Source organism: Perna viridis, chromosome 2 (assembly GCF_037379345.1).
Source record: "Perna viridis isolate PV_CMFRI_1.1 ecotype Kerala chromosome 2, ASM3737934v1, whole genome shotgun sequence".
Classification (NCBI taxonomy): domain Eukaryota; kingdom Metazoa; phylum Mollusca; class Bivalvia; order Mytilida; family Mytilidae; genus Perna; species Perna viridis.
The window spans coordinates 46,844,980-46,861,370 of record NC_142446.1 but is presented as its reverse complement, the minus strand read 5'-3'; the positions used below and the strand labels follow the sequence as shown (position 1 = coordinate 46,861,370).

At 34.1% G+C, this 16,391-nt stretch overlaps 2 protein-coding genes across 13 annotated transcripts; both read left to right on the top strand.

The window, feature by feature from the left end:
- Positions 1–176: 176 nt before the first annotated feature.
- Positions 177–4,073, top strand: LOC148625398 (uncharacterized). The gene is made up of 4 exons (XM_088568910.1): positions 177–308; positions 635–1,213; positions 1,551–1,860; positions 3,583–4,073. The coding sequence occupies exons 2-4, from the start codon at positions 659–661 to the stop codon at positions 4,026–4,028; spliced, it is 1,311 nt and encodes a 436-aa protein (XP_088425036.1). The 5' UTR covers positions 177–308; positions 635–658; the 3' UTR covers positions 4,029–4,073.
- Positions 4,074–5,214: 1,141 nt separating this feature from the next.
- LOC148625397 (apicoplast pyruvate carrier 1-like) lies at positions 5,215–16,261 on the top strand. 12 transcript variants are annotated; one of them, XM_088568906.1, is made up of 14 exons: positions 5,285–5,333; positions 6,131–6,759; positions 7,750–8,056; positions 8,503–9,667; positions 10,504–10,693; positions 10,891–11,017; positions 11,546–11,685; positions 12,660–12,777; positions 12,992–13,044; positions 13,502–13,622; positions 14,201–14,323; positions 14,718–14,927; positions 15,381–15,480; positions 16,122–16,261. In XM_088568906.1, the coding sequence occupies exons 4-14, from the start codon at positions 9,586–9,588 to the stop codon at positions 16,175–16,177; spliced, it is 1,320 nt and encodes a 439-aa protein (XP_088425032.1). In that variant the 5' UTR covers positions 5,285–5,333; positions 6,131–6,759; positions 7,750–8,056; positions 8,503–9,585; the 3' UTR covers positions 16,178–16,261. The 12 variants fall into 12 exon arrangements, 4 of the variants coding, with proteins under 4 accessions (XP_088425031.1, XP_088425030.1, XP_088425032.1 ...); XR_015919912.1 differs by lacking the exon at positions 8,503–9,667 and having other exon boundaries at positions 5,242–5,333; positions 11,546–11,689; XM_088568904.1 differs by lacking the exon at positions 8,503–9,667 and having other exon boundaries at positions 5,246–5,333.
- The last annotated feature ends 130 nt before the right edge of the window (positions 16,262–16,391 follow it).

The window sequence follows — 16,391 nt, the reverse complement described above, 5'->3', positions numbered from 1 at the left end:
TTTTGGTGATTTGGGATACCATTCGTGCCTTTCTAAATCTATTGGATGTTCAGATAAGGAACAGTGAAATTTTACACGGGTAGATTTGAAAGTGTTTAGCAACAAAGAATTACAAACAAAAGCTTTTAGACAATTACATCTTTGATGTTACCTGAATTAAGCGTATTTATATCCTTACAACGATAACTAACATGAACATTATGATGTTTACCTAATGCACGAACGACCTTTACCTCAGCCATGATGGAATGCAACGAAAAACAGGTGTTAATTGAGGAAAAGATAATTCCTTGATAATTTCATCAAAAGTAAGTGTTAATGAAGTTATTTTAATCGAAAAGAAGTTTTTATACTTTCAAAAAATGTGTGTATGAAAGACTTGATGCATCAAAATTCATAAATATATCGCGCAATGCACGTATTTGCTACTTATGTATTGTGATTAGGGGCTCAGTGTGGGTTGATTTATACTGATAATTAAAACTGCGACGCCGGCTGACACTGATTTATCTCTGTATTTCAAGAAATAATCTTTCTTCTGCCTTTCACGAAAAGAAAACAGAATCTAATTAACACGAATTGCTAGTAAAATTAAACTGTCTGATAACTTATACAATGTGTTCGTACTTTATAGGTGCATAGCGCATAGCAGTGTGAAATGGAAGACCTATCCGCTCTATTATACAAGTCAATTGTGGACGATAATTGCGAGGAACTGAGGAGATTGATATCAAATGGAGCAGATGTGAACCAAGTTTTTGAAGACATTGCAAGAATAAGTACGAAATCAATTTTGCATATGGCATGTGAAAAAGGCAGAACAGACTGCGTAAAAGTACTCCTTGAAAATGGCGCCAAAGTAAATGCACGTGATCCGTGGGGTATGACGCCCTTAAGATACTGCATAGCTGCAGATCGTGATGAAGTAGCGGGCATTTTGATAAAGAATGAACCAGATATTGCAGATTCGCAAGATAAATACGGCAAATCTGTTCTCCATGCCGCTGTGGAGGAAGGGTCTGAAAAGTTCGTTCGTCTGCTTTTAGACCTTGGTGCAGATCCAAACATTTCTACCGATTTTGGTGTAACACCACTAATGATGTTGATGTCAGCAAAGGGCGTTTCAAATTACTATTTGATCATGAATATCTTGCTGGAAAACGGCGCCGATGTTCATCTCCGGGATCTTCAAGAAAAAAGATCAGCTTTGCATGTAAGTCTCAAAATGATGTAACTCATTTCGTCCCGCGTTTCTTTGTAGAGATAAAAATATGTCTGAAGTGGGTCCACTAAAATTTGCCAGCTTGCGTATACCTTCAGATGTGTTTTAATGTATAACTGTATTATGCGACACACCGTTTTAAGGGTTTGTATACATCCTTGATCCAATCTTGATCTTAACTGTGAAATATTATAATTTCTTTTGAGAACAGCCGATATGTAAATTAGAATTGGTACTTTTATATACAAAATTGTTTTGTTAGATTTCGAAAAGAGAATTTTTCATTCTTCAAAAGTCTCCGTCATAGTCACGTATTTTACTCTTTCAGCATGCTGCAATAACAAAGAAAGTCGACGCTGTGGAACTTTTGCTTAAACAGAATGCCGATCCCAATGTTATAGACACAGCTTTAAGAACACCATTGACAAGTTTAATATGCTACAACATTCCCGCCAATAAACATAACTCCGAGGTCGCTGATGATGTTATGACTATTGTTATACTTCTTACACAGAGTGGCACATACCTAAATGTAACGAAAACTGAGTTTTCCAATCCATTGATTATGGCGACATATGCAAGATGTCCACCTCTTGTTCGATTTTTCCTCGATTATGGAGCTGATGTGAACATTACATGTGAGTTTATTTTCCTTGTAGTTTAACTTAAGCTTCAAAAATCTTAGAATAAGCAAATTTATACTGCGTCTCTTATATTCTAGACCAATCTACTCTGATCCTGGAAAGTCGTGTCAATATATTTTACGGGGACAATATGATTCGGAGCTATATTAATTTGTCTTGACATTTTTGAAACACTATTCGTTATTTTATACTGTCATGAATTCCAGGAAGTACACATTTAATTAAAGTACAATGGTTTGGTTTAATTATTCAATGTTTTGTATGTCAATTTTAAAACTACGCTATACTTTTTAAAGCTTGTTCTAGTCCCAATGTAATGAGTGTGGTGAAACATCAATTAATTTTGTGTTTCAGATATGAGTTCGAATCAGAGTTTGAGTTGAAATTCGAGTTCTAGTTAAACTTTGGGTAAATTTCTTTCTGACCACTCATAAATCTATTTACCCCAACTAACTCATGACGTTGCACCAACGTTGGGAATAGGTCTCGAATGTTATTCGCTGTATTTATCTTTAAAAAGTCTTGACAAAATATCAGTTATAATAAAAGACAGTCTCAAAATCTAAAACCATAAAAAACACAGAAGGGATCTAAACTACAGTTTTACGATCACGACATGAGAATCAGTTTGAAACCAGAAGGCAAAACAATTTTAAAGAAAGTGGGCAAATTTTAGCAAAAAATACCGAGGAGTCTATAATTTGACAATTCAGATATATCAAAATCTAAGTTCTTAGCGTGAACGTGAAAACAGGAAACAATTAAAGACGTTTTGAATATACTATGTGGCGATCCGAATGAAATATATTACATATACATATAAAAACTGAAGATAAGGAAAACATGACCTAACACAAACACACAAACTAAAGCACTAGCCATATGAACTCAACAAAACCGCGGAGTGATACCAGATGCTCCGGAAGTGTAAGCATTTCCTGGTCCACCAGTGGCACCCGTCACACTGCAAGTGAGTTTTATCCGATAAAAGTCTTGCAACAACAATGCATTTCCCCATACATGAGTCACAAATAAAAAAAATAAAAATAATCGAGGGATTCACAATTTTTCAATATCATTTAATTGCACAAATTATGATGACAAGAATAGACAAATTAAATAAAAAATTACCATCAAACATTGGACAATATACAACTATATTTATATGAACGCTATAACGCTTGATCTTGAACTTAATACTATAACATAGCAAACAATCATGGGAAAACCATGTCGTGAATATACTTTAAGATTTCAAAGGAAATGAAATGTAATAAAATCTCTGTTTAACTGCAGAAAAAACGGAAGGTACTTCCTTGAAATGAAAATACTTAGTTTCTACTGTTGTGCGTCTAAGTTGTATGTTGCGTGCTTGGATATTCATGGGTGTGGGTCCCGGATCTTTGACTTCCAGTCGACTCTAATTTTAGGTCAGTCGTTACTTGTTTCCAGTAAAACTAGCATAGTTGACACATGTAACAGTTTGAATGATGCAGGCTATGTAATACAATTATTAGTATTTTTATGGGTTTTGAGTTGTTTTGAGGCGTTAAGATTTTTTTAATAACAAAATATAACCGTTCAATAGTTCCCATTTAATAGCCAATTCACCGTAGACTTAATTAATCAAAGTACAATTCGAACTTGAAAGTCAAATGATGTTTCGCCACACTTCCTTGTAACTTAATTACATGACATACTATCTGTTTATTTCAGTTCATTACAATGGATTAACTCCATTACTCCTCGCTGTGAAACAGAAAGATATTGAGACAATTAGAGCTCTATTGAATTGGAATTGTCGTCTCGATGTCGTCGGTAGATGTCGCATTCGGCGCAATGACTACGAGTTTGATCCATTTCAACTGGCGGTTAACCAGGAATTATGGGATATAGTCGAACTTTTAGTGTTTGCTGGTTACAATACATCTAAACACCAATATCTCAGAGAAGCGGAGTGTGGTGACAATGTACCGTCGTCATTAAAAAATAATATTGATATGTTGAACTTGTTGCGTTTGTCTGCTAACTCTCCTAATTCGTTGTTAAAGTGTTGTACGCTTTCTATTTATAAAGCTATATCTTCAAATATTTCTGAGAAAGTTGACGCTTTACCATTGCCAGTAAGCATCCAGACATATCTGAAAATTTGCTTTTTGTGATTACCATTATTTTTTCCAGCCAGAATAAAGCAGCATTGTTATAGAGTTCGTTCATACTTTTAATATACATGTACAGTATTTGTTAATCTGACATAGTACTGTGAAAGTAATTTAATTCTTGGATGCCAATTTTCGTCGATTTTGGAAGAAACACAAATTCGTGGATTCTTGAATTCGTGGTTTTGAGGTTTTCATTATACACTTCAATTGAAATCTCCTCTTCATTTGGAACCAAATTTCGTGGTTTGGTCTTCCAGTATTTTCACAGTATTACTTTTTCCAAACAACTGATTATTCCATTTTTTGTCATATTATAAACAAAATTACATGTTTTTAAACACCCGCCGAGTTGCTCTTAAAATGTTGAGTCCAGGATAGACGAAAAAGGAAAGGATATCTATGACACGTTGAACAAGGGAAGTATGGAGGCGCTATAATAAAGTTATCGTTCCGACTCCAAATTGCATTTATACCCAAACCGTTGATGTCATCGTTGGTGAAAAGACACAACAAATACGAACGTTAAATTTGTGAAGAATCAGAAAGTTTGGTTTTGTTTGTTGGGGTTTAACGTCCGAGCAGCAATATTCAGCTATATTCAGACGATGAACATGAAATTGATGATAAAATGAACATGAAATGATAATGAAATGAAAAAGGGATGGGACACAAGGACAATGGGGTCAACAAATTTTGATTGCCACTGGAAATAGGGAGAGTTTGGTAGGGTCGGGCAATTTAGCTTCCTGTTGCGGAGCCCTATGGTTCCTACTCCGGGAGAATACCACAGTAGGGTTCTTTCACGTGCGAGGAACGTGGCATCTTTCCCAACACGGTGCACCACTATGGTTTGCGGTCAGGTTTTCTGTATTACAGCCTGACAACCCCAGCATGTAACACGATAGGGGTACCCCATTCCACCACCTGGGGCACACATCCCAGTTGCTCTGTGGGAAGAGCGCCCTAGCCCCCGGCTAGGGATCTGAGTACTATTTAGTCGCCTTTTACGACAAGCTTAGCGCTGCTGCAGGCTTATTCTTTTAACACCCGGACCTGCACGGGGCAGAATCAGAAAGAGATCTGATTATTGATCATAGTGGGTAATGATCGACAACTACTTCTAATCACTTATACTCTTATGATCTTATAAATGTATTTATTACTCCCCTCAACGAGCACATCTAAAAGAACTAGTCATAGCTTCCACTTGTGTAAGTCTCTCCCTTGATTACCTCTACACTAATTAACAACATTCTTAGTAAATATACATGTAGATAGAGGATAGAAGATGCTTCCAAATTATATGTAAGTAACAATTATATATTTAGATTATCAATAGTAGTATCCTTTAGGATTCTTTGTTTTAGTAAAGTTCATGTCTTAAACCATAGTGAAATGAACTGAAGCACAGTGATCAATCAAAATTATTGGTTCATGAGGATAACATCAGACAAATAGTAAGCAAGAGACAAACATACAAACAAAATTACGAAATGACACTGGAAACATAAACGGTAAAAATAGAATACTTTAAAGAAAAAAAACACTTTTTCAAAGTTTGTGTGGTACATACCATGTTTAGTAGATGAATAGTATTTATTTTAAGTAAAACAAGTTAACAGGATTGTCACACTGTTAGAAATCATGGCATTCAAAACAAATTAATTTTCTTCGGCATTTCTTTTAGAGAGACATGGGCTGAATCGGTCAAATAAATGACATCGTTGTGTTCAAGTTAATTCACCTGAACACTTAGTATTGAAGCAAGGTCATTCGCATTCGATTTTTTTTCCTAAATACATGTACCGGTATTTGAAGGTAACTGATAACTTTTATTGAAATTGATTTTTTCACTGAACATGTCCTTTAACGAGCAGGGCTGTGAGTGTCTTACAAAAAGCAAGAACTGCCAACCTAATTTTGTGGGATTCGTAATGTTCGTTTTTAGTTTGCATGGATATGTGTGTGTAAGAGAGTGTGCTAGTGTGATTGTGCGCGTGCGCGAACGCTTAGTTTCTGTGTATTGTGCGACATGTTCTCTCTGTTGTGCTGTCAGTGTTTTGACGTTTTGGTGCATACACCTCATATATATCTTTTTGTAGGTAAATACTCCCTAGCAAGCATTTCTCAGGTCAGTTACACTACTTATTCTTCTTGTATTGCACAAAAAAAATAAATGGCTGATTTATCTGCTGAAATGTATCACGCCGTAGATAGCGATGACTATCTTCTGTTACAACAACTACTAGTTCAAGGTGCAGATGTGAATCAATACTTTGATGACCTTTCTCATGTCAACAGCAAAACAATTTTACACTTTGCTTGTGCAAAAGGACGCACAGAGTGTATACGGCTACTGTTGGAGAACGGCGCCTTGATAAATGCAGCCGATAAATTCCGCATGACGTCATTAATGTACGCAATTTGCGCAAACAATCTGGATATTGTTAAACTATTACTCGAAGCAAATTCTTCAACAATTGACATTCAAGATTCCAGTGGGCGAACCGCTTTACATTTTGCTGTCGAATACGGGTCAGAGGTGATAACCGAAATGCTTTTACAAAACGGTGGTAACCCAAATATTCAAAACCATCAGGGTTTTACACCGCTAATGGCACTAATGTGGTTGAAGAATATTGAGAACTATATACAGATAATGAAAATATTGGTGTCTCACGGGACTGATGTAAACGTTAAAAGTCATCGAGACAACCGAAATGCATTACACGTAAGTAAGATGTAATGTAACCATCTAATTTCAAAGATCGGTTTTAGATTTGTTTCAACTCTGACAACCCTCCCCCTTTTGCAGTAACGGGTGAATTAGACTTGTAGAGGCAACAAAATACATGTAATATTGAAAGAAAAAGAACAAAACTCAAGTATTGTTTTGTTCAAGTTCGGGTATAAAATAAACTACAATGGACATCCAAGCATTGTCGATATTGGTCAAGACCGTCCGAAAGGTATATACACATGGATATGAATTCGATCCCGCTTACTATAGCTTTAATACTACGCCATGAACAAATCCTCGTTTAAAATTCAATCAAAATTCATAATGCACCACTAGTCTTAAATATAGGTTCACGCAAATATACAGGAATGTGGTAATTCAAATTTGTGAATAACCTTTCAGACAGTAACATATATATGTTAAAAGTATCAGTAGAGCAGTATTGTAAGCTGGAAAAGTAATAGTATTAGCCACAACAGATTCGATGAATTCTATTACAAAATAATTTTTTCGCCATTCTTTCCTCACTCCAGTTTACTGTGTAACCAGTCATACCTTCCACACTTTCCCAGTTTCCGGTTATCAAACCACTGGTGGAACATGAACATGTATAATTGATACATTTACACTATTGAAGAGGTTTACAAAAAATTGGACGTATCACCAACTGCGTGATGCTTATGTGAACCTGTACTTGATTCTTACAAAATTTTGATAAGAAATCAAAGATTTTCGCGCTTAAATCGAAAAAGTGAAGGTGCAAAGACAAAAAACGGTGATAGAAGCAACCAACGACAACGAATAGCCTACTGCAAAATTCACAGAAAACAGAAATGGAACGAGCAACCCAAGTTCCAATTAAATGTGTAGAGCGGTAAGCATCCGCTGATTTCATTAAAAAAATTTCCAGCCGTTTTATAAATAGGCATTTGAACAAGTATAAGTACTCATTTTGTTTTATTACTACTTGTATATTCACAGCTAGCCGTTATTACCAAGAAGGTTGCGGCTGTTCAATTTTTACTGGAACAGAATGTCGACCTCAACATCATAGATGGCACAGGTAGAACCCCGTTGACTCATATCTTCACCCAACACCTACAGAAATGGGAAGCATTAGAACCGCCCAGTGACGTCACAGCTATGGTTGTTCTGATGACCGAAGCAGGAGCGGCTATGAATATTTCAGACACAGAAAGCTGCAACCCACTCATGATGGCTGTCAAATCTCAGTGCCATCAATTTGTAAGATATTTTCTTGAAAATGAAGCAGATGTTGATATCAAAGGCAAGTAAACGTCAGTCTTTTTAAAGTACTTATAAAAATCTAGTTGTACTTTGGTGTAGACCTAGTTTTAAATGAAATCTCCAAGGCCTGAAGAATTCGAACAAGTCGTGGTACTTAATTGAATTTTTGTAGTCAGTATGATTATGGACAAGACGTCTGTGAACAAAATAAATATATTCGATAACTGAAACAATTGTTAGTATAATCGGTGGACTGGGCAATATATCTGAGTACTTTTAAATATTTATATATTTTTTCTCAAATAGGTCAACTGGTTACTGTTAAACATTACATCTTTTGAAATAAATGACGTGTTTTATCTCTAGAGGTCATATTTTTTAACCTCTTCAAAACTCATGAATGCATTAGCGATTATGTTTGTTTAATTGTATAGTGTTAAATGCATTACTTCCGTCACGTGAAAACAAAAAGAATATATTTTGCAGTACCTTTCTCCGAAATATTTCCACTAATGCTTGCTGTTAAAAACGAAGATCTTAAAACGATTTCGACACTACTTGAATGGAAATGTCGACTGGAAACAGTATGCTTTTGTCGCCTGCAGGACCAAGATATCAAAATAGACGCGTTTGAACTTGCTGCGTATAAAGAATCAATGGACATAGTCAATATTCTGTGTAACCATGGTTACAATGTTTCAAAATGGTTGTGTTACTGTGACAAAGAGAACAGTACTATTGCCTCATTAATGAAACCCCATGTTTTAGATTCTTTGCGGAAATGTGCAGACCTTCCAAGACATTTGACAGACATTTGTATTTTAACCATATTTTGTCATTTGCGTTCGAACATATGCCATAAACTCGACTTGCTTCCTTTGCCTAAACGAATAGGAAATTATATAAAATGTAATTTTTTCATCAAATAATAATTACGGTCGTGATTTTGTTTTTTTTTCTGCTCGCAAAATTTTAACATCTTGGTTAATTTCATAGTTTTATATTCGTCATGCCTGCATCTATAAAAGCTACATTTTCTACTAGTGCCATTGCTTACGGGGTTGCACTTCATTTGTTTTTAAGTGTGTTCTGGTTGAAGGTACATAATTATTCTCTAGTACGAGTCTGTCTGTACTGAATGTTGAAGACTAGACGATGTCAACAGACATACATTGTTGCATTATACTGACATAGCATATATGCCTATCATCTCTATTTTGTTACCACAAATATGAAGACGATGACCCCTGCATTAGGATTATTCACATACAACTATGATTTATTCCAAGGGGAAAGAGCGTCAAAGTAATTATCCTGAAAATGCCTGGTTTGCCACATCTTTTGTTCAAAATTGGCTTTAAAACAGTAAGTCGACCGAAGATCTACTTCGCCATTGATATGCCAACGCTATTTATTTATTGATCTGTATGTACATTTTACATTCTTTAAATATGTCACTGAGATATGATGTTCACGTGATTTGTACATTGGTAATATGACCGATACGAATTCATGTTTGATCAAAACAAGACTATGTAATAACCTGTAGTAACAATAAGTCCTGATACGATGGAATCGCGATGGAGGGGATACTCAGTTGTATTAGGAGGAATTCTTGTCCATGTCTCTCTTGGTACCATCTATACTTTTGGTAAGTACATGTACGTGTCAATACCGATTCGTTGTACATGTATGTATTTTACTTATTCGATGTATAAATTATTTATGTACATGTTTGACCTACTCCTTATACATGTATGACAGAAAAGTCGATTTTTTTCATGGATGTGTATTTACCATTTGGTAATATATATGTCCTGGTGTTTTTGGTTTTTGGTTTTGTTTTGTTTCGTTTTTTTTTTTTTTTTTTTTTTTTTTTTTTTTTTTTGTTTTTTGTTTTTTTGGTGGGTGATTTTTTTCTTGTTTTTTTTTCGTTGTTGTTTGCTTGTGTTTTTGTTTCTTTGATTTTTTGTTGTTATGTTATGTTTTTTATGTCAAAATTCAATGATAGAATTTTTAGGAGGTGCGCTTTGGTCCTATCGGCATAAAAGCCTGTACTTGAAGTTCTATGCAAATCAAGCCAATATATGTTATTAATGAAAATATGTTATTAAGTACCAGTCCATATAAAATCCAGACATTGCCTATGATAAGTGATCCGTGGTATAGAAAACCCTACCATACGATGCTTTTGAAGTTTTCCGCTCTGCATATGCTTTATTTTAACGTAACTGTATGTCGATTTGCCTTTGGGAAACCCTACTAGAATCAACCAAATTCAGCAAAATCAAGAACGATAAATCAATTTCATACATAATCTATACAGTTTTTATCTCGAAAGTGCGACAACCAACTAACAAACTAAGACTTGTTATATGGTCAGTAACTGTTTCTGAATTAGAAATAAAAGTTAAAAATTCGTTGGATTTTTTACATGCATGAATCGTCTCCTGTTTATTAAAAACATAATTTCTTATATCTAAATAGGCAATATGACACCATATATAACTTCATATCTGCGCCAGCATCACGTCGATGACAACTTGACGTATTCCCAGAGTATATGGATTTTCTCACTGGCTGCTATGGGACAGGGGGCGTCTATGTTTGTTGGAGGTTTCATGTACCCCAAAATAGGACCACAGCTTACTACATTAGTAGGAGCATGGATTTCAAGGTTTGTTGTTTATAAAATCAACTGAGTTCTGGTATATGTAAGAATATAAAACTTATCGGTTCGTTAAATGCTTCAGATTGCGATGTTCTGAGTCTAGTTAAAATCATATGTTCTATTTTAACTCAGTTTAACTTAACACAGTTGACAGCAAAGGACCGCTTTACTATTTGTTATTGTTTTGCCTTTTTGTTGTATAGTGGTGGAGTTGCACTGACTTACTTTACTGTACAGAAATCGTTTACTGCTGTAGTCGTCACATATGGAATGATGTTCGGGTTCGGTGTCGGTATTGCGTATGCTGTACCTCTTAATTGTGGACAAAAGGTTTGTCAGTTATTGGCGTCTAGGGGTATCATAACCGAAAGAACTTGAATAAAGATTATCAAAGAGCAATATATCATGCACAGAATAGTTGTTATAATTGAACTTTACACCGTTTTTTTTGCTTGTATAGTGTGAAGGTAAGTCCAAAAACTAGCTCTGTTAGACAGATCTGCTCGTGTTTGTAAAATGAAAGCATTTAGGTACATAATATCCATAATCTGGGGACAAGGCCAAGGCCTTGAAAACAGGTAAAGCACCATAAATAACATACATTAACTAAAAAGAATAAACACGCAAACTAATTAATGAATAAACAAGACGGACTCTACTCAAAACTTAGAGTATGGATTAAATGCACCGGTAGGGTAAGCGGCCTTGCTTTTCTAGAAAACCTGTTAGTCTTCGACTATGAGTTAGTACTATCATGCAGTGAGTAAATTTTGTCAGGGAAGTTTCATATTCGATTTTGTTATACAATAAAAGTGCTTTCCATGTTATATGATATTGTTTTAAATGCTTGACTTTAAGTGGTTTCCAAATCATAAAGGACTAGTCTCTGGCCTCGTTGTAGCAGGCTTTGGAAGTGGGGCTTTTATTTTTGACCAAGTTCAGACCGCTTTCATCAACCCAGATAACAAAGGAGCAGATCTAAAAGTAGGAGGCGATAAGTAGGTACTTGTTATTTTAAGTAGCAGTCTTTCTAAAATTCAGACAGGAGGTGATTCATGCATGTCAAAAACCCACCGAATTGAGTTTTTTTTTCTTGTTCAGAAACCATTATAGGTCACATAACCAGTCTTAGTTTTTCATTTGGGGGTTGCGCTTTTGAGATAAAATTTATATAGATTGTACATGAAATTAGCACTTTGCAAGAGTTATAGTTCTTGGTTTGGTTTGATTTGGTTGATTTTAGTGGGAAGTTAAAGTGTAATTTTCTCAACAGTACAGATCTAAATACAGAAAGGACTATTGTCACATAAAAATATAGCATATTAGGGGCTGATCCAGGATTTGAGTTTAGGGGGGAGGTTAATTGAATTAAATGCAGTGCAAAGCAAAGGAAAGCAAAAAATATTATGGGGTGAAACTTGTGGTATTTTTTTTCTTACCGATTTAGGGGGGCGTATGCCCGGTACGCGTCCTTGGATCAGCGCCTGCATATGTGGACCAAAAAAGCGTCTTCTGATCGATGCGTTTTTCTACACCATGAATCACTTTACTATGGGCAGTGTCTGAATTGTATATGGACAGATACTTAATTTTTCAACGTATAAGAAATAATACTGGCTAATACAACTACTGGGCGACTATCGTCTTTTTTAAATCATGCAGCTATGTACTATATACAAAGATTCTTTTCTGTTTTGGACGTCGCAAAATGCTTGAATGCTTTTGTTTCGATACAAGAAGCCATCGTTCCAGCTGTCTAAATTCTGGTAATTTTAGAAATGAATAAGCATAACATCTCCGTATTTGCCTCCGAAATTTGTTGGATAGAGATATTTTGTACCTGTTGTGAAGACTTTTATATTTGTGGTTGAATTGCAATTAAACAATTGAAATTATATTGATCTTTGCTATCTGTTAATCTGTAATATTTGACTATAGTTTTGTTGATTATTATTATCATGTCTGATATCAGATATTTCACCCAGGATTCCATACTGCACAAGGTACCAGAGAGCTTTCTATTACTAGGTGGTTGTTACGCTGTAATACAAGTCATTGGTTGTTTATTATTGAAGGATCCACCAAATCAGGTGATGGTCATGTTAATTTTACAGATTCCAATTCAACTACCGTACAATCATGGTTATTATTGTATCAGTTCTATACATTTCAAAGAATGAATTGCCAGTTTAACATCCATTGAAAAAACGAAAAGTGCAATTTGTGGAAAATTCTAAGTTAGGAAGAGAAGATTGCGATTATATGTACCTTTGTAATCGAAACCCTATATTTCTTTCTTCTTAGTACAAACTGGTACCACAAGAATTTGACGACGATCCCGAACAAGAAGTTGAAAGGTAAGACACACTATAATATACATGTTTGAACGGCGTGTAGAAGTGTAACTTAACAGCCAAAACTAGAAAATGGAGAAAAAAATAGATAGAACAGAAAACGGCGGACTGAAACAAAACAATTCAGAAATAGAAGATATAAAATATCAGATATAATGTATAACTTTTTTAAGGAAAATCTTTATCAAAATATGAGAATTATATCCATATATTAGAATATGTTGACTGATGAATAAATATAATAATGTCTAATATCAAATATAAAATATTTCATAAGAAAATGTAAGAGACGTCACATGTGAGGATATCTTGATTGTTAAATAAATATCATGACCGTTAAAAAAAGGATTGAAAAAGATTAAAAGCTCTTTTCTGTTCTTTTCTTTCCAGCATTTCATCTAACAAGATCATGTATTTAAAGTGTAGTTATTTTAATAACAGACATTGTAATACATTTTAGACCACCAAAAGAGATTGACCTCACTTGGAGAGAAGCTATAAAGACTAAAGGTTTCTTCCAGTTATGGTTTATATATCTATTTAATGGTCAGGGCATTCAGTTCGTGTCAGGACTATACAAGGTATAAATACATGTTCGTCCTGCTCCGTTACAATCACCTCATGCCGATTAATTTGGACTGTGAAAAACTTGTTAATATGAGCTACTACAATGAATAGTTTCGTCTTCTAATCACGATTGTTAGTTATTATGTACGTTTGAGAATTTACAAAGTGATAAAATGCATGGTATACAGATTTGTTCATCATTGTAGACAGATATATACATGCCATGGGTTGCGGGGGTATATGTTATGACCCGTCCATCATAGCATGTTGTCCCCTGGATAGAGCATGTTTTTTGTGGTTTCTTTTTATGATATTCTTAAAAACTTTGGTAAATGGTTAGTAGCTATAAATGAAAGCTTGAATGGGACTGATTTCCACAGAAGTCGGTCAAAGGGTACCACTATTTAGGTATAGGGACTGGACTTGTTTAAAGAGTGCAAATTGTGGCGTGTGTGATATGTAAGCCAGCTCACAAAGGTTCTTTAACTTTTAAATGAAACCTAAATTATTCTGAAGTACTTGCAGTTAATTTTGAATTTTCAACTCTACTAAAACTGTGTACTATTTAATGAATTACCATAATATTTTATAGGCATATGGACAGACATTTATAAAAGATGATCACTTTTTAGCCATAGTAGGATCATTAGCAGCAATTTTCAATGGTTGTGGGAGAATAATGTGGGGTTATATAGCAGATCGTTATACCTTTAGAGTAAGTCAAGCAAATATATCTTATAAAGATTTACTCCCAAGTGCATATACCATCTAATGACCAACAACCGGATGAAATTTATTTTACATCAGATAGAAGGGTTAAATATAATGAAGTGGTTCTAGTACAAAAATTAGCAGAAACAGATTTAGTGGAGTTTAGGGTCCACCATTTTTTAAACTGGGTCCGGTTTAAAAAAAAACATCAGAAATTGAGATTTTCCTCAAATCCTTCCTCAACTCAAATTTTGACCTATCAGATCACTTGAAATTGAAGATTTGAGGAAAAACACAGTACTTGAGGAAATTCTCATCTTAATATTTTTTTTAATAAACCCACGCAAAATATGTAGGTAATGGTAGTGTTATGTGAATGCAACTTTTCTTTTTTTCAGGTGGCTATGATGTGTTCCTGTGGGTCTTTTGCAGCATTAACATTATCTTTTGGACTGACAAATTTAGCAGGAAAAGGTCTTTTTCTTGTATTTGTGTGCCTGCTGTTTCTGTGTTTTTCTGGGAATTTTTCACTGCTACCAACTGCTACCTCAAAATCATTTGGACAATCTCAGTATCCTATCATATATGGGTTGGTCTTTACTGCTTCAGTAAGTAAAACAGTATTTTAGTACATAGTACATAAAACTAAAACATCAAATTGTTTTATTGAAAGTACATGCATGTAAATGTTTTCTTTTGACATACCATACCAAAGAATTGAGATAGTTAACTTTTACCACTATCTTAATTTAATGATTATAGTCACAAAAAAGGCATTTGTTTTTTTCCCAAAATATATTCTTTGACCTTCATGCAAAAGTGGTTGTAGTAAAATTACTGCTCTGTTAAGGTAATTTTCTAGGTTTTTTCATGATTTTTGCAACATTCAAAGATAACAGATATTTAAACATTGCTTATTTTCAGTGCATCAGTGCATAGATTTCAAAAATTTTATTTTCTAGGACTATTTACAGGTTTTTATTTTCAATTATAATAATTGTATTGTTTATGAATTAAAGTGTGGCAATATAATTGAACTTTTAACCCTTGTTCAATTTCAGGTTATAACATCACCAATAGGAGCTGTTCTTTCAGAGAATCTTAAAACTGTAATAGGATGGTATGGAATGTACTTTCTATGTGCTGCTTTCTCACTGACCAGTAAGTTTTAAATTCCTATAAAAGCGTTACTGTTGATGGTTCAAAAAAAGGCATTGTCATGATTTTGTGTCAGGTAAAAAAAACTGCCTTCACTTGGGAATTTTGGTAAAACAAACAAAGTGAAGGGTCAACAATGGGACAATTAAAATATATCAAAATCCAAGTACACGGACTGAATGTGAAAACACGAAAAAAAAAAAAAAAAAACAGATCTAAATACACAATCAAGTGAACCAAATGAAAGAGATTACATATAAAAACTGAAGATAAAAGAAAACAAGAAGTACTGTAACCTAAAAAAACTGAAGAACTAACAATATGAACTTCCATAAAAAAACAGTATTAACATCAGGTCCTCCAGAAAGGTAGGCATGGAACCATTGAACATTTAAAAATCTTGAATATTCTTCTCTAATTATGTAAGAATTGAATTTTATTCATAAAGCATTAGTGGTTTTCTTTTGTTTAAAGCAAAACAAAACAGGTTATTTTTTATTCATGAAAATTTCTTCTGTTCTAGAAAATATTTTACACAGTAAAAATAATTTCATACTTAATCCTAATTAGTTACTGAATTTTTTCATCATTAACGTAAATCAAATTTCTATTTATAAATTAGTGACTTGTTTTTTTTTTTATAGGTGTTGTTATTGCATATAAATTTGATGTGAGGAACTCTAAAGGACAACATATTTAGCACAACAAATATTTACATTTCATTTTAACTAACTATGGGTAGATTGCTTTCATGTACCATGTAAATAAAATTATTTTTATTAAATGTTGTTTGTGTGTTCTCAAAATTAATCAGCCTTTAAAATAACGAAAACCAACTAAAATATGTAATTTTCTATGGGATTTCAACTAAACATTCAAATTATTAAGAAGTGAGTTGACAATTAGTTCACTCC

Bases quoted from the DNA above. Each gene is read 5' to 3' on its own strand.
- LOC148625397 (XM_088568904.1), top strand. From the start codon at position 6,205: ATGGCTGATTTATCTGCTGAAATGTATCACGCCGTAGATAGCGATGAC. The intron at 11,018-11,545 runs GTTTGTCAGTTA...CTTGACTTTAAG, and splicing joins CTCTTAATTGTGGACAAAAG to TGGTTTCCAAATCATAAAGG. The intron at 11,686-12,659 runs GTAGGTACTTGT...GTCTGATATCAG, and splicing joins CTAAAAGTAGGAGGCGATAA to ATATTTCACCCAGGATTCCA.
- LOC148625398 (XM_088568910.1), top strand. From the start codon at position 659: ATGGAAGACCTATCCGCTCTATTATACAAGTCAATTGTGGACGATAAT. The intron at 1,214-1,550 runs GTAAGTCTCAAA...TTACTCTTTCAG, and splicing joins AAAAAAGATCAGCTTTGCAT to CATGCTGCAATAACAAAGAA. The intron at 1,861-3,582 runs GTGAGTTTATTT...TGTTTATTTCAG, and splicing joins AGCTGATGTGAACATTACAT to TTCATTACAATGGATTAACT.